The following is a 20,813-nucleotide window of genomic DNA, read 5'->3' on the forward strand; positions in this document are numbered from 1 at the left end:
TTAAGATTTAAAAATAAACCAGCAGTCTGTACATTTTGGGTTTTTTTGGTTCAGTACAAATGGAATAAACTTGGCTGCTTATACACTGTCAGTAAGTCTCAGATTTCAGAGCAGAGGGAGATGAAACAAACTTGTTTTGGGCACCTACTGGTAACAAAACATTGTCCCTGCTTAACTCTCTGCCATCCCTCAGGAAGTGGAAAGCACATGTTTAGGTAGTGTAAGCCTTTTTCCTTTTATTTAGAATACCCTCTTCGTTTAAACAATATTCCCCCCCCAGATACAAAGTTCGGCCAGTAAAGATTACATGGAAACTGGAACACGCATCGTATGGAATACAAGATGCACTGGATGAGGAAGTTTAAAAACTTTCCGAGCGAAAAGTAGAACAAAGAAAAAAAAGTCTCCTAACATTTTCCCAAAGGTTTCACTCTCCTGTCACACACACTCTCCAAATGACAGCTAGCAAATTCAACTCTGCAAAAAGAAAACAGAGCCACGTCAATCGAGAGGAGAGAAAACAAGCCTCAAGGACACAAACCGCACCTTGGCCTGGGAGGAGCGATAGGTCCGGAGCAGCTGCGACCTCCGGCTCCTGCCTCCACTCACCTATGTTAGCTTCTTGGCTTTGTTGTAGAGCGAATCCACTACTTTACTCATATTCTGAATAGTCTCGAGGGCAGCTTCATAAGTTTTGTCTACAGGGGGTTCATCGAAGATGATCAGGACTCCCTCGCCTTGGTCAAGGATGCCTGTGGGCACAAAGCTGCGGTCACCAGTGTAACACTTGACAGATCACATCTTCCAGACAGCAGGAATTTAGGGATCTACCCAGCAAACGGACGGTCAGCTGTGTTGGGTTTGGAAGGGGCTCATGTGCTGTACTTGACTGGCTGACTGATTTTTGTCTGGACTCCATTAGGGGTAGCTTACCCAGAAAAAAAAAAAACCCATCCTGGAGAGGGGCCCAAGACGACATCCCAGAGATGCTTATGCCTGCCCATTCCCTATCAGCTACCTTCCTCCTCAAGGCCTCTGTGCCCAGCAGGATGGCTCGGCACAACACCGGAGCAAGGCAAAAAAAAAAAAAAAGCCAGTTTATAATTAAACTATTTCCCGGTGCCAGATGGGCACTGCAGCTGGGTTCTGTAATTTTTGAGCTATTCTCCAACCAATATGCTTCTTTTGGCCATTCATCTTCCTCAGCTAGATCAAGAGGGCTTTCTAAATCGACACTAGGGACAACGTAAACAAGAACAGAGCTCTTTCCTTGAGAGCTTGTTAGAGAAGCAGCCTCCTGTGGTCCCAGACAAACCCAAACCAATCCATTGTGCTGTGTGGGTGCCGCCTGCCAACACGCAAAATGCTCTTGACACAAATTATCTGGGAAAGGTGACCACATACTCCAGTAAGCTCCAAGGCAGAGGAGCACATCTTTGCTAGATAGCCCACCAGTGGGTCTCACAACTGTCCTTGGATGTAGTCACAGTAAGGACTGACAGCAGTTTCTGATTTGTGAGAAATTAAGCCTTGACCTTAATGATGGCAGATGGAGCAATAGGAACAGCCTTCATGACAACAGATAGAGTAACAAATAAACCCACCGCTCACTACTCTTCCCATAGTGCCTGTTAACCTGCATGTCTGCTGTCTGAAGCCGAGCAGAGCAGTCTAAGGAAGACACCCGGGGTTCAAAGGTGCAGTGATAAAGAAGGGTCTATCCACAGCTTGCTTACACACAACCTGGCCTTGGGCCGCAAGGCAGTCGAGACTGAAGGATGCAGAGACTCACCATGAAATTTCTTGTCCAAGATCATCTGTGACAGTTTCCTTTCTACCTCAGCCTGAAATTGAAGCAGAAAAATTACGTGTCTCCCGGAACTACACAAAGAAAAGCAAATCTTACTACTCCACACTCCTCAACAGCCCTGGCGGGATATAAGCACTGCTTAAAAGCAGCTATTTCATCACTGAACATGATGTCAGGACAGATCTCTCCTTGCACGCTGCTTGATACTACCATAAGCTTTAGATGACATACGAAATTAAGCAGCAGCTTTTAATGACGAGAACACTGGGATGTCTTGCCCTCTCGGTCCACAAAAGACTGTGTAACTGTCACTTCACACAGGCATTACTCATTACAGGATCTGGAGCATTCTAGCTTGGTTCAGCAAGTATTTAGTCAAGTGTTGGCGAAGCGTCATTCAAGCCACTCAATACCGAGCTGACCTCCTGCCCAGTGCCAAGCAAGGCCCCACAGCAGTCTGCTCCGCTTCCGCTCTTTGGACAGAGGACACACAGCCGCAGTTAAGAAACAACTGCAGTCCAGCTTTTACTCAAACTATTAAGTATGTGTTAAACACCAAGGGCTAGTCTAGGAAAAGACTGCACAAAGAGAAAAAGAGGATAGATGATGTACCGACCATAAAGGCCGAGCTCAGTACACTTCCAAACCTCTGGCCTTAATGCTAATACAGGACAAAAGCACTTCAGGATGCAACTGGCTGGGTCTACAGTGGATTTTCCTAAAACTTAATCTGGTTGGGATTATCTGTAAAGCAGTTATTGCAATAGTCAATGTGACATACACATCCCTAATGAAACTTCAAACTGATTAGCTGGATCCTGTATCTTCAGGGTCTAAGACAGACTCCTCCGGGCACACTCACAAGGATTAAATGCAGGTCAATTGGGAAGACTGAGCTGGTCACAACATGAGCTGTTACTACAGCAGAGGAAAATCTACCCCCAGTAAAAAGCAAATGCTAACAACGGGAGTAAAACCCACGTGAAGGAAGATGATGTTACAGCAAAGACTAGAGCAGAGGAAGCCAGTCCGATGCCTCCTGGAAACTGTCCATGTTAAAGTTCCCAAGAGCAATATTTGCCTGTAAATGCCGTGGAGGTGATCTGTCAGACTTAATAGCCTACATTTATTTCCCGGTGGCAAATGGCATTTGACCTCAATTCCTTTGCCCTCTTAAGACGTGCCACTGATTTCTAGTGATATTCTTACCTTTGAGAGCTTGATGAGGCTGGATATGTGTTCAATCTATAAGAGAGACCAATAGAGTTAAGTAAATCTTTAGCTGCACTTTTGACACACAGCACCGAGGTATGGGACTCTTCCATGGAACAGCACAAGGGCCTGTAAACGCTTTGGCCTAAAAATCTCCAACAGCTTTCTCTGCTTTGTGGCTTCATGTCCTACAGATTTCAAATCCAATTTTAACTGAAGATGGACTAGACACCTAAAGCCATTTCACTCTGAAACATAAAATAATATTTATTCTCCAAGATTATTGCAGCTTTACCCACACCCTGTCAGAGCCCTTAAAAGCCAAACACTGTTACCTTCAGTGTTAAAAGCATGGCCACCTTTCAGTGCGCATTAAGTGAAATGGGTGGAAAGGGCTATGACTCTGGAACGTGGTTTTCCAAAGTTCCCCTCAGCCCCCTCCTTATTTTTCAGCTGAACATGATGAACCCTGAGCTCTGGAAGTGCTGAGCAGCTCTGAGTAAGAAGTATTCTGCACGGGAACAAGTCCTTCACCCACCAACAGCAGGGGACAGAGGTACCAGCATGTCAGTGTGCTTGCTGGAAACATTTACCTGTACTCTGGAGAAGGGCTCAATGACTCTGATCAGATTCTGTTCCAATAAGTTATCATAGAGCTTAGCCAAGTGAGTGTTTATGATGGGGTCGTCCCTGAGCTCCACCTTATAGTCTGTCAGAGCCTGCGGAAGACACAGTGGGAACAAATAATTCAGGTAGTGACAGGTCTCCTGTCCTCAAGGCCCTCTGAGTATGAAATAGTCTTCCCTCCCTGCCCAGCAAAGTATCAGTAGTTAATCCAATCCCATAACTTAGATAAAAGGCCAGGAGGTCACGACAGCCTAGCAGCATTTCAAGCACCGTGCAGCAAGCATCCTTCATCTTTATGCTGCTGGAGCTTAGCAGCCAGAATCTCCAGTTTACACTCAGGAGATGGCATGACAGGATTGTTCCCTGACATGGGAATCCTCTCCGTTATCTCTGTGGTGCTCTTCCTGAAGCCAGGAAAAAATTTAGGAAGATACACATCGCAGTGAACAGCACCAAAAGTACAGGACACTGCTTCTGAGTTCACTCTCCAGAAAAAAAAAAAAAAAAAAAAAAAGGAAAAAAATCCTCATTTCAAGCAAGCTATTACTCCCCATGCTGCGAAAACCAAACTGGCTGATTATTGTGGGGTATTTGCTTGATGCACTGTTGCTTTCTATGCATGTTTTTATGGTTTCCTGCTGTGGGATGTAGCAGCTCCTACAACTTCCCAAAACAAAATGTATTGTCCAGCCAGGCCCCATTTTCTGTCTCCTGACTCACCTTTTCAAAATCTGCCAGCGATCGGTTCTTACTGGCTTGTGCCACACATTTTAGTGCTTCTGTCTGCAGAGAAAGAAAATGAGAGTAGGTTATTGTTCTGGATTCTCCTCTCAGTGCTATTACGCCAACTGTGCAGTATACTGAAAACGTGCTTAAACAGCGAAATGGGAATGTTCCTTTTGCTACAAAGCCATGTCAGGGTTACTTCCACACAGGCAGAGTAAGAACAGCTGCTAATAAGGAGAACATACAGAACAGCTGCAGGACACAGCATGAAATCAGCTTCACAGAAACAACGAACTCAAGTTTTGTAAGGTTTGAGAATACCAGCTGCAGTTCCTATCAGGTTGCAGGCCGGGAGCAAGTTTGATACAATTTTTACGGAAAGTGAACATTTTGGCACTTGCTTAATGAACATGGCCATTTTCAGCCCTTAAGTTGAGTTTCTCGCCTTCAGCAGGCCACATTTCCTCTGCTGAGCAACAGAAGCAGGGCAGAAGTCCTATGGTTACCCTACCATGGACAGCATCAGAAAATGTTTCTTGTCTACCCAACAGTTGCTGAAACAAAGCAAAAGACTAGGCCATAACCAAACTACTATATTTATACTAAACAAAGTAACACCACTAGAAGAACAGTTTCCAAGTGGTGAGAGAAATAAGTGCATGAGACAAGCAGGATGAACTGGTGGCTATGGCACAGAAGGCACAGGCTTCTGCTATCATCTCTCCCACTGAGCTGTCCCCAAGGCTGCCCACTTTCTCTCTGCTCCCTAAGCTCAGCCTCCACAGCTGCTGCAGGAACTTGTGATCACTGCTGTCTCAGAAGGACAGTGCAGGGAACAGCTGAGACTTCCTCCACAGTACACTGCCCTCATGCTCTGAAAAGCAACCTCCAACCCAGCTGCCACTCAAGGGAAGGGTATGAAGCAGGGCCAGGGCTGCCCTTCGTGATCCAGCAGGGATAACGCAGGGATATCCCCACTTCAGACTTTTCTACACATGTAGAGGAGGTCAGTGAGCATACTAAATAGCTTCCCCAATCCTCTGTGAGGTAGGTGAGTATTAGCTCCTGCGTCAAAGTAAATAGCTGGCTGACCAAAGGCACCGAGGGCATCAGTGTGTAAGCCTGGCTCAGACCCTGGCACACCTGGCTTTTGGCCCTGTACTTTATATAAGCGTCCCTGGATTTAATATGGGGGTGGCATTCACAGACTGACAAGCTAACATGTTAGAATAAACAGCTGATTTAACAACTCCCCAGCTGCTTGGCTTCCACCTTACAGTCATCTAGGTCTCAAGCTGCTCAGCTATACTGCTATGAATGGATTTTCAGGACTTGCTACAACGTGAGTAAAAACAATGAATAACCTGGATTTAAATGCATCAGATCCATGGCTGCAGAGCAGTTGGCGAGGGTTGAGACATGAGTACCTTATGGCATTAGGCATTTAGTAGTTCATGAAGAAAGCGAGGAGGAGAAAAACAGAGAAAATGAAGCGAGCAGGCCAGATTCTCAGGTGGTGAAAGTCACTGTAATCCCTTTGAAGGCAACTGACTTATGGTAACTTAATCAGTTCTGGATCTCGTTCAGGACACTCAGAAGTGAAGGGTATTTCGGTATGAAAAGACCAAAGTATTTGACAAAAATAACACCACAATATTCTCAGAAATAATAGGAAGATAGAAATGATTAAGTTTCTATACCTGTCTTCCTGCATACCGCAGAGCAAGCTTTCCACTCACTAATGCTTGCACATCTTCTGGGCTAGAGAGGGGAAGGAAGGGAAGAGAGCATTTATTCAACAACATGGTCAGCTTAAATCTAAATGTGTCTCAAAAATTCCCAATAGCAAATTACTACAACTCAAGTAACATTGTATCAGAAGCATTGATTAGGTCATAAAGACAAACAGCAAGCTTGTCTGCTTGAGTTCTTTCATTAGAGTCTTGTAAATGAAAACCCTTTCCCATTTAAATGTAGGAAGTGTTCTTCACAGAACCATTTGCCACATACATGTTCAGCATGATTTTGCACAGCAACATGTATTTCAGCGCAGTGATGGCTTTTGGGTTGTCAATTGAATCATATCCCTCAAACGCCTCGTAAAAATATGAATAGGCTGTTTTCCAGTCCTTCTCTTCTGCTGCATGGATAATACCTGTTGAGAGGAACAAACAGGCAGGCATCAGAGTTAATTCAGAACATGACTGGAAGAGAACAGAACAATTTGGTTGCCCAGTGCTTTATCTGGTACTTCAGTAAATGGAATCCTTTCTTTCTGTGCCTCCCTTTACCTCATCTCTATCAGAAGAGCATCCATGCCCTCTCTTAAGAGGACATGTTAAGAAAGGCAAGTTCGGGGCACTTCAGGTAAGTGCCTGAGAATCAGGTCAGGAACAACATTACAGTTATACTAACAAGGTGTAATGCTGTAGTGCCTAGGGAGGTTACAGACCCTCCACCACCAGAGGTTTTCAAAAACAGACTGAAAAAACATGTGTCAGGAACAATGTAATTACAGCTGATCCTGCCTTGAGGCAGCTGGGCAGACTTGTAGATATCTTGAGGTCCCACCTAACATCATTTTCTGTGATTCACTCAGGAAAGAACAAATATCAGTCAACTGATGCATCATGACAAGTCCTAGACTTTCCCCTTCTCCTGAAAGGCTTTACCTGACTGCATGTCTAACGCTGCTTGCAGCTTAGGTGGACAGTAGATTGCATTGGCTGTAGTCCGTGCAGAGGTTAAGGCTGCTCTTGCTTTTGGCAGATTGCTCAGGGCATGGTAAGTCTTACTTTCTAACAGCTGCACTTCCACCAGCAATGCCTTGTCATCCATCTTTTTCAATTCCCGAAGAAGCTGGGAGCCTAGCAGCAGGGAAGAACAAGAACCTTTGTAACCTGCTCTGCATCTGCTATCAACAACTACACAAACCAAGTCTTTCCAGATTACACCCTTCTTCCCCCACAGCAGTACAGGCTTTGAGGAAGGGAGGCTAGGCTTACACAACCTGTTCTTCCAAGAAGAAACAAAGGAGAAGAAATAACAGTAGGTCAGTGTCAGTCCACATTTGGAGAAGAATGAACCAGTTTTGTGTTAGAGGCGGAAGAGGGCAGTGAGAATACTTGGGTACATGGACAGCATGTCTCTGCCACCTCATCGCGGGCAGCAGACACTCAGCAGAAAGTCAAGGATGGGTTGTGCAGTTCAGATTGTCACTCTGGTACCCCTTCCCCAGACAACAGCATGATTTACCACTCACATTCGGAGCTCCGAGCAAACCTGAAGTACTGCCCGGTCCTGCATCATTCCCCTAGGGTGAGACCTGAGGATTTTCAAGCAACTCCTAAGAATAGGGGATGAGGAAGCAATGTTTTAAGCACAAGACATCCACAGATGAAGTTTAGGAGGTAGGAATGGACAGCCTAAGAAAAGCCTAGATAAACTGTCACATTAAAGCCTCATGAGGACAGAAAGAGCCAGCCTTACAGGAAACTCTTCCCCTTCTTTCCCCCCACTACAAACTAAAGAACTAACTTAGGGCAGAGATGAGAACCTTATCCTCACTTGCTGTGCTCAAAAGCTGAAAACCACAGCTGAAACTGCATAACTAGGTGGAAGATAATGGACTCTCCCAAGAAACATCCCATAGAGACTCACTGCTTGCACCTACTCCCCACGGCCGTGGACATAACCATATCTTGGCCAGCCACATAGAAATGCTAGTGCACAACGTTGACATCTCAATAGATCTTTCAGAGAGGCTGTCCTATAGGTACAGGCCTTTACAACTCCCTAAGCTGTACCACCATCATCCAAGTGATTAAGTTAATTAAGTACAGCTTTGGAGTGTGGACTCTGATCAGTTTAAACCTGAGTTCATTACATATCCGTATGCAAACTAATTCTAACTTGATATTGAATTCCATGTATCAGAGCACTTAACATAACCTGATATTCTGATCAGATACGAGTCTCCCAGGTGACTCTGGACATGACACATGCTCTTGCCACCACACTGTTTAAGAAGTGACGGGTCCCTGGTGAGGCATCACCACTGCCTGGGTGAGCACTGCTGTCCATGTCAGTGCAGTCATCCCTCAGCCCTGCTCATACCCATGTGCTGAGCTGGTGAAGCAGTCTGTACAAATACCCTTTAGCCAGCTTAAACCTCATCTTACATTACTGCAGTCATTTGCAAAATGAGCATTTGAAAAGCACCAAAGGGACTTGGGCCGTGTAAGATGACCTGCTTTACTCTGCTTTGTAGCAGAGTAGGAGAGTTCACATGGTTAATTACCATATCTCAGGTGGTGCAAAAGCAAATTCTTAAAGCCTTTACACTACTTCACAAGAGCCTGTCTAATTACATCCTTAGAGGTTTGCCATTTCCTGGCATTACTACTGCTTTTATTGAGGCTGTATTTAAGCAAACTGAAAAAAGCTGGTTTCTCCCTTCAACCTCTCCGACCACAGCAGTATACTACGTATGTTCCAGCAGGGCCCAAACCTGATGGCCTTCAACTGGACACAGCTCCTCTTTGCTTCCAAAATTATTTGAAATGAACAAATGATGAGAACAAAGAGATCTCTAAAAGCTTTTATCACCAAGCTGTGGAAAAAGATGGCAGAACTGGTATAGCACTGAGAAATTAATGCCCAAGTCCTACAAAACTCATCAAGGAACATGACGTAGTTGATCACTTCCCTTGTCAGCCTCAAGGCTAATTTCAAAGCAAAGAACTACTACCACCACCTAGTGGGAGACTTACCTAGCTGCAGTGCTTCTTGGTACCTCTTGGTATCGAAGTACAAAGAGACCAGCCTCGCCTGAAGAACAGAAAAGGAACTGCTGTGAGGAAAGCCAGAGAAAGGTAGTACAGATTTATTTTGTAAAATGAAACTTTATATTCTTATCTGCACAGACTTCACTAAATTAGTTTGTGTTCATTACATTATACGGTCCAGCTCTGCAAGATCTGCCATTTGAAAGATTGGCTAGTCTAAACACAACAGGTAAAATCCTGCTTATTCAAGAAGGGTCACTAACTTTAGTGTAATTGTTATCGCCCATCCATTACATGTACAAAGATATGGACAACACACTACAAGTTCTCTACTTTTACAAGTATCAAATCTGACAAAGGTAAGACGCTATTACACAGGTTTGGGATCCGCAATGCAACGTACCTCCAGAGCCTGGCGTAGGAAAGTCCTCTTCTCTGATTTGGCCCATTCAATACACTCTAAACACAGGTCAACCTTAAAGGGAGCAGAAAGAAATTTGTAAAGCCTTCTGCTGCCCCTCTTTAAAACAGCAGTATGGTTCAATCATTTCCTACAAAGCAACAAAAATACAACAAAGCCTGAATCTCCACAATGTAGTTTAAGGAAAAAAGTCATTCCTGTCTGAACAGCAGCATTGCTAAACACCAAATTAGCTTTACTTTAAAATGAGCCTGGAGATTAGCTTTCATCATTAGCGCCTATCCCAAATGTCTCTGAACGACACCTTTAATATTACCACAGTAAAGTGTAGTTCACCACTGATGAGAACTGCAGCTCAACACTGCAAGATTATGACTTCTCTTCAACAAGGACTCACTAGTAACCACACACGATACACTTTAGCCTCAGGCTGCATCCTGTTGACACCAGAGTTTAAACTCACAGAAATGTTGCACAAAATGATATAGAACAGCTACTGTTTATGCTACATATTTTCATGTTCTCTTTGCTAGATTAACTTCCTGCACTTTGTAACAACGTTCACAGTATTATACTACTTGTAACACACTCTGCAAGAGAAAGTAAAGTTCAGAAGGCAAACTAAGGTTTAGTTTAAGCTTTAGCCAACAGACCACCTTCTTCAATTGCTTTTCTAATGCATTTGGCTTCCAATAACTTTTTCTGACCACCAGGGACAATCCTTCCACACTGGAATATGAAAATAAAGATTTGGCTTCCAAGGTTTCACCAGTAAAAATTACTGCTGAAATCCTAATAGCATTTCTTAAACAGCTGTGTTTTTGTTTCAACTAAAAACATCTGGCTACATGAGAACTGATTCTGCCTTAGGGCAAGGAAAGGACTAAAAGACTTTTGAGATCCCTTCCAGCGTGTTTTGCACCATTTCATTCTGCCATAGAGAAAAATGTATTTTCAATTGCTCTAGAAAGAAAGGAAAAATGAAGAGCATGTGTTTTAGGGCCTAAATATGTCAGACCATGTGTGTCCTTTAGTAGTATAAACCAACAGAGGTGCCGGGCTCCACTGTTTATAACGGAGTTAGGTGCCAGGAGCCAGTCAGTGACACTGGATGTTTTTTCTATTGCTTCAAAGCGGAGTAAAGGAACCCAATGGCTTCTCATATTTTTAAGACTGCTGAGATTCCATTGATGAATAAAGCAGTCATGTCCCACCCCAATTAGCAGATGGTGCCAATTTAGTACTGGCCAACAATATACAGTAAGTCATCCTGAGGTGCTAGGCTCAGGAATGCCTTTTCCCAAAATCTCTGGATCGCAGCTGTTTCTGGGGCAGCTCTGCAGCTGTACTACACTGCAGCGCTTGCCAGCTCCTCGTCACTACTTATTAAATGGGGACATTTTATGAAAAGCCATTATGAAGTCGCAATTTATTGCACGGTGATAGCTGGAGCATTAGGAGCTGGAGAATCTCTAATTTCATTGCTTTACTGGACTCCTGGGAGTCTTCTTGATATATGTTACACCAAGGAAACAACTGTCCTTCTGAACATTTCTGAGGCACTGAAAGTATTTGGGATTACTGCATCAAGAACCTCACAGGTTAGGTGTCAGAATTCCTTAAGGTTTTGGGTTTGGCTTCTGAATATGCTTGAAAGTGAGTATTTTGACTAAGTGGGCCATATTTCCATTGCTGTTACTCCAAGTTCTTCCCCTGCCATAAAATGCCACCTATTGGGAGTGCATCCCAGTATCGTTATTTACATCAAGCTACCTTTAGAAAAAGTCTGAAGCCACTCATTTTCTCCTGACACCTTTAGGGGTTTCCTTCTCACCTGTACATCCCACCCCACTTCCCTTAACCTCTTCTGCTAAAGAGCAGCAGCAAAAAGATTCTGTCACCGCTTATGGTAACAGGACATACAAGCCACAAGAACCGAACAGCAAACGAAGAACATTTGCTAGGTTACCTGAACTAAAGGACGATACTTCTGTGCTAATTGGGCTAACAAGAATGCCACCTGCCTGTCAACATGGCAGAACCTCTTCTAGACCGTAATACGCCAGTTGCCGTGCGTACAGTGTTACATTGGCTTTCCCCTTAACCTGTTGCTCAGACCCTCCCTGCCTCCCCTTTCCATCTAACTGCTTTGGTGTGCCAGTACAATCCATACTACTGCAGGTCAGCACTGCTTGTAAGTGGCTGCTCATTTATTTACAAGTTGCTCCTGTCCTTCTCCCATTCCCAAATAACCAACAAGTCACATGGACAAAAACAAAAAAAAGAAAACCAACTGTATTCTAGGTAGCTAACGAGAATGGAGTACATCCTAACTGGGCTATCTTAGACCAAAGGGGCTTTCTAGTGAAGAAGTTCATCCCCTGGAAGTAGGTTACACTTGGCAGCTGCAAAGCTTTTTCCATTCCCACTTCAGGAATAACTTTCATGCCCCAGAAGCCCTCTGTAGAGCAAGACACTCACCACACACTGTGTCCCCATGCAATACACCTTCATGTCTCCAGGTGAAAGATGCTAAGTAATATTCACCATCTAATCCCACCAACTCCTGAACAGACCTTGAAGACTCACTCCTCTAGCTCTGTGCCATCACACACTGCCCCCACCCTTCCACTAGACCGAGCTCCCTGGAACAGGTGTAGCACCTCTCACCTCCCGAACGTTAATCACACTACGAAATACTACTAATGCTGTGCATCTAACAGCAAGCAACATGAGTCTAAGAAACATGCCCAGGGTGAGAGTTACTCCTAACCTGCAGCAGGATGAGGCTTGCAGAAAAACATGGTTATGAGTGAATTAAATTATCTAATGTTTTATTAATAGAATATATCCAAATGCATTAAATGAATGTTTCCTGACATGAATAATTCTTCAGTGTGAAGCAAACTAGGTCAGATAATGGTGTTACAGGCTTTTGAGGAATGCACTAGTGCTGAAATTTAAATCTCACCTCCTGTCCTGTTGCTGCCTCCATATCAAGGAACAGATCAAGCAGAGATCGGACTAAGCGGGCTGCCTTTGCTTTGCTGATGGAGTTCAAGAAGGGTCGAACATACTTCAGAAGTCCTCCCAGCTCTGTATAGAGAAAAAAACAAATCATGAAATACAACCACACAGCCAAGAGTCACACTGCAGCTGGAGTACCTGACACATCTATACACAGCAGTATATATTACACCAAACATTTTATAAGCAGTCTCTCAACATCATTTACAGGAAAAGAGTGATAAACATCACCTGAAGGAATGCCTTGCAGTAAACACGGGGACTGGCAAAGGTGACTGTTGGGGTCCAGTCTTACCCGCACAGCATACATTTCCCGTTACTTCAGTTCACCCAATTATAACACCATTTCTAACTACACTTGCCTCAGGCGTGTTTTAAAAATGTAAGCATCTGCTAAATGCTTTGAGATTTTTCTATAAAATGGGCAACGGAGTTTATAGTTTAAGTATGTTTTTATTAACTCACAGTTTGACGTTTTAATCTGCCATACCTAGCCGGCCCTAGAAAGTCAGATACACCCTGCGCGCCACCGCTGAAAAAAATGACATTTCTTAACACTTCAACTACCCACATTACCTAATTAGATCTTACCTTACTTAATTAGATTTCTGTTTCTACTAGTCTCCTTACTAGTTTACAGTTATAAAGCTAGTCTCAAGCTCACAGAGGAAAAGTCTTTCTTTATGAAGAAATACACTAAAAATGTCATTCCTACAGAGCAGAGGAACATGGCAGTCAATGTCACAGCAGTTTCAGGACTCGGCATTCATGCCAGCAGAAGGGAGTTACATGTTGGAATTGCACAGCACAAGTTAAGTCTTCTCCTGCGATAAACAACACACAGCCATCGGGCCAGGTTGCAGCGATGTCTGTTTACAGTTGGGGGAAGACGATACTTCCAGCAGACTAGCAGTGTGCCAGTGCAGGGTTCAGTACTGACTCATAAAGTAGTGGGGTCATACAGTGAAATCACAGCTTATTTGCCCCAGAATTTTAAGTCTCACCCAAATATCAGCTAGATCTCGCACTACCACATTTACGAGATTTGATAGTAAAAAAAACCAAAACAAACCCCGTAATGAGTATTTCAGAAATCTTCAATACACTCTATACCAAACTAGCATCGGAATCAAAACTAAAATAAGAGACCAGTCTAATTTTATTTCAATTAGTATACGGAGGAGCATCAGCAGAATTTCAGTTTGGGAGGATTCCAATAAAAACAGTTGAAAACAAGATTTCCTTCATATTTCATTTAACAGTAATGCAAAAGAATTGTTACAAGGACATCTTAATAATATCTAAAAATTATTCCTTATATTTTTTACTTTTTCAACCTATTTACTTTAAAAGTTTAATCAAGCCTGATACAACTCATTTCTTACATGGTTAGGAATTGGAACTCACAGTGTGTTCCAATCCAATTGCTCACAGTGATGTACTGACATTTTTATACATCTGGAAGTGCAGTTTTCAGAACAAATGAAACTTATCTTGAGTGTGCCCTGAATCCTTAGAGGAGCCTTATTTTCCAAACAGCAGTGCAACAAATTGTGACTCTTTCTAAAATGAGCTGCTCAAACTTTGTACAGGGAACAAAACAAGGCGCTATGACTGCCATGCCCAAGATTTCATAAAAGCTTTACTTTCTGTCTGAAAATTAATGGGCAGGTTTTTCTAGAATTGAGGTACAGCTACTTTAATATCCAAGCTTGAGCCCTGCTACTGACAGTTTCAATCAGTGCTCAGCTTTTACTCAACAAGGAACTGTTACCTACTGCCCCGTGGCAGACGATGACTTTACCCACACTGCCTTCATTCTGAGGACCACTCAATCTGCAGTACCACTCACAGATGTAAATCCCAACCATTTTAATCAAACACTTTGGTTTCACATACAGTACACAAACTACCATGACAGCAGCTTCCAACACATCAGTTTTGCGCAGAGCTACTCTCAAGCATCCCTCCTCTCAATGTGAGCTCAGAAAGGTGGGCTCCAGGTCACCTTGTTGTGCTCAGAAGAGAAGCAGCAGTAGAGCTGGAGTTGCCCAGAAGCTGGTTCTTGTGCTCTTCCCTAATGCAACTAACACAAGCACTTGAAAACGCAGCACTTAACACAGGGAACGAGTCTGCTTCTCATCAGGTCACAGCACTGTATCCTTAGCTTTGAGCTCTGTAACTAAGAATTCGCCAGTTTTTCAGTCCGTCTTATCAAGGCAGCGATACTGTCTCTGAGATCCATCAACTCTCAACTAGTACAAGGTACCACTCTTCCTATTGTGCATCGCTGCAGTACACCAGCTTCTCAGGACCCATTGAGTCGTGGTCTTAGTGCACAACGTACTTTTCCACACAGGAAAGGAACTTTAGAAGAAAAAAGGAAAAATCACGTGAAACATACTGCAGTACTTATCTTTCCATTGACTTGCTCAACAGCTGCCCGAGAATTCACTAGAAAGCAGATTCAAAGTCAACAGCTAGAATATATCTGTACATTTTGCAAACTACACATTTAGACATGCAAGCTCAAAGTTCCCATAGAAATTTCTCTTTCCTAGCAGTGTAACTGTCAACTATTTTTAGGATTTTTTTTTTTTTTTTAAGTAAATGCAACGCTTGGTAAAGGGGTGTGATTGACAGCTCTGGAGAAGTGATAAGCAGCAGCTCTGGAAAATGAAGTCTGCTGCTCATCCTCAGAGAAAGTGCTTACACAAGCTAAAATGCCATGTACCTGAATTCCTGATCCGAGTTATGCCAATTCTATAGTTTTAAGCAATGCTATAAAAATCTAGAACTGTCCTAAAAAAAAATTAATCCACCAGTTCAAGCCTTAAACTCTATCAAGCAGATAAAGAGGGTCATTTGTTATTCTTTTAAACAAAGGCCATAGTTCAACAGAGGTTAGTCCTCTAAAAATCCACAGGTTCATTTTACACTCTCAGTCAGTCAGCAGCACAGCAGTTGTAAGTTTCAAACCCCACCAAACTGCAGCTGATTTTCTCCCTAGGCTGCAGCTCACAGACCCTTTCATCTCCGAGAAGTTATTGCTTTAAAGTAGCCAACAAGCCACTGCAACACCTCAAATCTGTGAAAGAAATGACACTAGCTAAAACTAAAATGTGTGCAGCAAAAGCTACAGTGATGAGATCTACTTCATTCGGGCCAGAAACTACACAGTCTCAGTAACTTCCTTGTTAGGTTATGCAGCACTGAATTCACTCCCCTCGGATACGAAGATCTGTGTGTCTGCCTGGTGCGAGGATCTTTGTGAACAGATGTACCTGGAGAAGATGCTGCTGACCCTGACTGCTTGTCACTCCTACTAGTCTACTTCACCCTAGAAAGCAGACAGAGAAAGGGAAGGTGACCAGGTCTTTCCCACAGGAGTAGCACATCTCTAAGCTGTGGTATCCCCTTTCCTTATCCCTCAGCTTTACCACACATCCCCAAGAAAGCCCAACCTGGCGATGTCATCCCGATCTACATATACACAACTGGCTGCTTAATGTTGCCAAATTAATTTTCTTCTATTCAGAATATAGTTGCTCTGCAGTTTAGTGTTCCCTTTAATGCACTTCAAATACATTTTGCATTTGCTCCTTCACAAATCTGTTTTTGATGAGTTAACATTGACATTTTCAATTACTTTGCCTTCCCCTTAAAAACCCTATTAGCTAGCCACTTTGAGAGTACACTGAAGTTCTTCATACTCACGTAAGACTTCAGCTTGAACTCAAAACTACCCCAAGTTCAAGGAGGCCATCATGCACCTAACAACTCTCCTCTCAGGCTTCTGTACACCAGCAGCACATCCACACATTTACTTGAAGAGACTTTTCTGATGATTTCCCCCTTTTTAGCCCAAACAAACATCTTCCTTGGTGCAGGAGCAAAGCCATGTTTAGTTATCTCTACAGAAGCAAACATCAGAATACAAAGGGCACTCATACAGCCCAGACACCTATACCTGAGTTAATTGACTTGAGGTCCTTTAATATTCAATTAGAAAAACAAGCACTTGTACAGCAGCCTTCATTTGTCCTCCTGTAAATTCTTACTGTAGGAAGAGATGAATCGTGTTCTGGAAGGGCTTATTTTTCTCCACTGACTGTAAAAGCAGTCCACACTAGGAAATCAGACGTGGATATCTATAGTTAGGTGAGATGAATAGCACCTTTGTTTCCAGCACTGCTCGAAGTGCAAGTAATCTACTTTGTCACAAGCTCTGTTCAATTGCAAATCACAGTGGGATCAGTGTCCAGAATGCTCAAACACATGTAGAGGTGGGTAGATCAGTTAAATGACCAAGTCAAAAGAGATGTTTACAAAGACTGGACAGTAGGACACCAAGTGTGCGTTTCAGAATAAATATAAAACCATCATCTTGGTGAGCCGCTATCTGAGACCTCATACTGCTTTCCATGAACTACTCTAACTTTAGGTCTGGCATCCCAGTTGAATTTCATTTGATTTTGATTAAACCTTCTGCTGGCCTGGTTTCCCCAACCAGTTGCAGACTGTTAAAAGCACACACGCTTCACTTCACATTCTGAATTATTGTTGCACACAGTTAGAAAACATTAGGACTATACCATGGGCAACTGTCTGCCACGGACAGAATGCTCTTTATATGGATGTGGTGTATCAGCTCCTAAAATGCTTGAGGTGAAAGGTGCTCCAGAAAAGGCAAGAGCATTCTTCAGCAAAAGAAAAAAAACTAAACTGCCGTGTACAAAATAACAAACACACTGCCTTGAGCTTTCCAGGAAACAGAAGACACGAACAGATTCAACTCAAGAATCGTTGAATAGAGAATTTTACTCCATTTCTGTCCTTTCACACATTCACAATAGAAGGACTGTCAAGTCTTGCTCTTGTGAAGAGCTGGGCGAGGATTTTCTGATGTAACGTTTCAGCAGGTAAATCAATTAATTGAGAAAAAAGCTGCTGGTGGAAAGGACTTTTTGGGTCAAGCTTTCCAATTTGAAAGAAGGCTCTGATATTATTAAAAACAAAACAAGAGAAACTTCTCATCTCAAACATGACAACTTAACAAAACTTTAGTCACTCGTACTAAAAAGGCCACAAGTCAAAGGGTCATAAACTAAACTGCCCAACGCATGAGCAATCTTTTGGAATACTGGGCCAAGTAACATGAGATTAATATTTTATGTTATCTAGTATTTTAGTTTCTGTCCTGTCTCTGAGAGAACTTTTCCTGCCAAAAACCGCTTTTACTTCTATCCCATTAAACAACGGGACTAAATTAATTTGAATGTATGTATCTCTTACCCGTTACCTCAGTTACTTATTTCAGGCTCACCTTCTGCCTGCCCAGTCTTGGCCAAAAGCGACCCCAGTTCCAGGATGCTCTGCTCTTTGACTTGCACCGCTTCTTCATCATTTTCCTGGACATCGCGTTTCACTAGAAAAGAGTGAAAAGTTACCTTTAATGCTATTTCAGTTAGAAGATAATCATTACTAGTCAGCTCCTGGAAAGTCACCAGAAAAAGTAACTGTTATAACAGGCAATAGTGAATCCAGCATGGCCTGCGAGATCTGGAAAGCAGATTAAGTGGAAATTTTAAATGCATAGCTTACAGAAAGCACTTCGTCCATACTTCACAAAGGCTTTAATCCAGCTGATAGGTACAACTGCATGCTCCAACTTGACTATAATTTAAGTTTTGAAGTAGTTTCATTAAGCTTGTCCCGCTGTTCAAGTGTTATTTAAAAAACACCATCACCCCCCAACAGACCCTCTCCCACTGATGCCACAAAACCAAATAAAACAAATCTAACGGCATTTCCGCGGTTGGGTATTCCGGTATTGGGATTTCTGATGTTGCCACTATGAGTATTAAGTTGTGATCCTGTGGTCAAAACACAGCACAAGAACAACATCAGCTCTGTGAACTGGGTACGTCTGCCCTTTTCACTCAGGAATGGATCAGGTGTTACAACTGCTGTAAGAGTGAGTTCTCCTTCCCACACCGAACTCTGACAATCCAATCATCACTCTGTGTACCAACATGAGTAACTCTGGCTCTGAAGTACACAGAAGGGCCAAATGACATACAGCAGCACCAAACCTGTGTTTACACAACATCAATTTCATATAAGTTATCCACAAAACAATACACTTTCTTCCCTGCCACCTGCTACCCTGTAAATATTCATCTCCAGCATCCCCTGTGCAGGTGAGTTTGCCCAACTTCTACACAAAGCCAAAATCCACTGCCCAGTTCTACAGAAGGAACTGAAATCCTGCACGCCACCCTTGCATGCAGACTGCAGCCATAATTTAACACACGTGGTGTTAAAAGCAAAGTAACTTCACTCTTGAGCAGAAAAGTATTGCGGCAACGCTCTCTGGACTGCTCCAGCTTACACCAGCCAGCAACGCGAGCTGTTACTCCTGACTGAGCCCAAGTGGACGGGAAGTCGTAGGTGTGTTGACAGGCTTGAGAACACCAACTACTAATTAACCAGACAAACACCGAGAGGGACGAGCAACTTTTAAAGACCATTCAGCAATTCCAATTTCAAGGTCTAATACAGACACTAGGAAACGTTTATTTGCCCGACACAGCGGGGCAACAGCAGGTCACAGCATCTTTTCAGAAATCACCATATGTTACAAGAATTGAGAATTACTCTTTTATACACCAGTTTTGAAGGCACCCCCTCTCCCTACCCTGTATGCCCCGACCCCCAAATAAAGAGGGGTGTCCACGTTACGCCTACAAACCACTTCATAGCACCAACATCTCCTTGGCACTGCTAGATGCCCAGGACAGCCCAACAAAGTAATTGCCGCAAACAGCATCTGCCTTGAAACAAGCAGAAGTTAAAGCTCCAGACACAGCACACACAAAAACTCCTCAAAACTTTCTGTGCAGGTAATTTAAATAACGGGTGTATTTTAGTGTTATAAGAGGAAATGCCACTTCCAGCAGAGTTTTCTCATCCATCAGCACGCCGAGGACCCGCTGCAGGCCGCCGCTACCAGCGCAACACCCAGCCGCTGTCCCACCACAACCGAAAAACCCCAGAAGCAAACAGTCGGTACCGGCAGACTCCTGCCCGCACCGCTGCCCGCCACGGCCCCCGCACACGCCGCTCCACGGGCTTCGAGGCAGGCAAGTTCACACGCCGCTGCCTCCGCCCGCACCCAGGGGCACACCGCGTTGAACGGGGAGGAGAAGCCGGCCCGAGACCGCGGGGCTCCGCCGGCGGGCTCCCCGAACGGGGGGCTCCGCCGCGGCCGCCCGCTTCACCCCGGCGGCTCCCTGCCGCTCGGGCCCGCGGGGCCCGCACCGGCGGCGGGCAGCGGCCCGGCCCCGTCCCGCCGGCCCGCGGTGCGGGTGGAGGACCCGCATCTGTGGAGCGGGCCGGGGCCCGGGCCGGGCGGAGCGGGCCCAGGCCTCGCTCCCGTCCGGCTCGCACGGTGAGTCAGCAGCCGGCGGCGGCGACGGGCGGGAGGCGGCGGCGGGCGGCCGGGGGCGGCCGGCGGAGCGGGGGCGGCCGGCGGGGCCTCACCTATGGAGTGGAGGATGCCGATGGAGGCCTCGCGGTCGGTGGAGAGCAGGGACTGCGCGCGCTGGAACTCCAGCACCGCCGCCGCCGCCATCTTACCGCTCCCTCACTCCCTCCTCACCGCCAGGCCCGGAAGCGGCCGGCGGAGGCCACGCCCCATCCGGGGCCCGCGGCATGACGGGAGTCGTAGTCCAGGCGCGGAGGCCGCGGGGCGTGGTCTGGAGAAGGGGCGGGGCCTGGGGAAAAAGAGGGCCGGGGCTGGGGAAGGAGGGCGTGGTCTGGTTGAGGGGGCGTGGTCCGGGGAAGGGGCTGGGTGGGGGCACAGGGCGAGCGTGGGGCAGCGGGGGGACCCGCTGTGGCTGCGGGGGCTGGCGTGGGGTGATGGGCCACCCAAGGCACCCCCCACCCGTGGATCCAAATTCCCCCAACCAGTGCTGGGGGCGGGAGCATGTCCCCCGGGTGTGACCCCATGGATGGCCACGTCCTCCTGGAGGGTCCCAGGGGATCCCCACACCCCCCACCCAGCACCCCAGCCGGCTCGAGAAGGGAGGGAGATCTCGGCAAGGACACGTTGCACGGACCAGGCAGGATGCTGTCCCTGTCCCGTCGCCAGCCCCGGCCCTCGTGGGCAGCACACGGCGGGAGAGGCCCTCGATGGCCG

At 45.1% G+C, this 20,813-nt stretch overlaps 1 protein-coding gene across 1 annotated transcript; it reads right to left on the reverse strand.

Moving 5' to 3' along the window:
• Positions 1–216: 216 nt before the first annotated feature.
• On the reverse strand, positions 217–20,323 carry PSMD11 (proteasome 26S subunit, non-ATPase 11). The gene is made up of 14 exons (XM_052785022.1): positions 20,156–20,323; positions 17,937–18,038; positions 12,555–12,679; positions 9,566–9,637; positions 9,148–9,205; positions 7,048–7,242; positions 6,386–6,530; positions 6,076–6,136; positions 4,370–4,432; positions 3,616–3,741; positions 3,020–3,055; positions 1,793–1,844; positions 610–752; positions 217–477 (listed from the first exon to the last, which is right to left on the reverse strand). Exons 1-13 carry the CDS (start codon positions 20,244–20,246, stop codon positions 610–612), a joined length of 1,269 nt encoding a protein of 422 aa, XP_052640982.1. The 5' UTR covers positions 20,247–20,323; the 3' UTR covers positions 217–477.
• Positions 20,324–20,813: the final 490 nt, after the last annotated feature.

The sequence above is a fragment of the Harpia harpyja genome, chromosome 4, assembly GCF_026419915.1.
Source record: "Harpia harpyja isolate bHarHar1 chromosome 4, bHarHar1 primary haplotype, whole genome shotgun sequence".
Lineage (NCBI taxonomy): Eukaryota > Metazoa > Chordata > Aves > Accipitriformes > Accipitridae > Harpia > Harpia harpyja.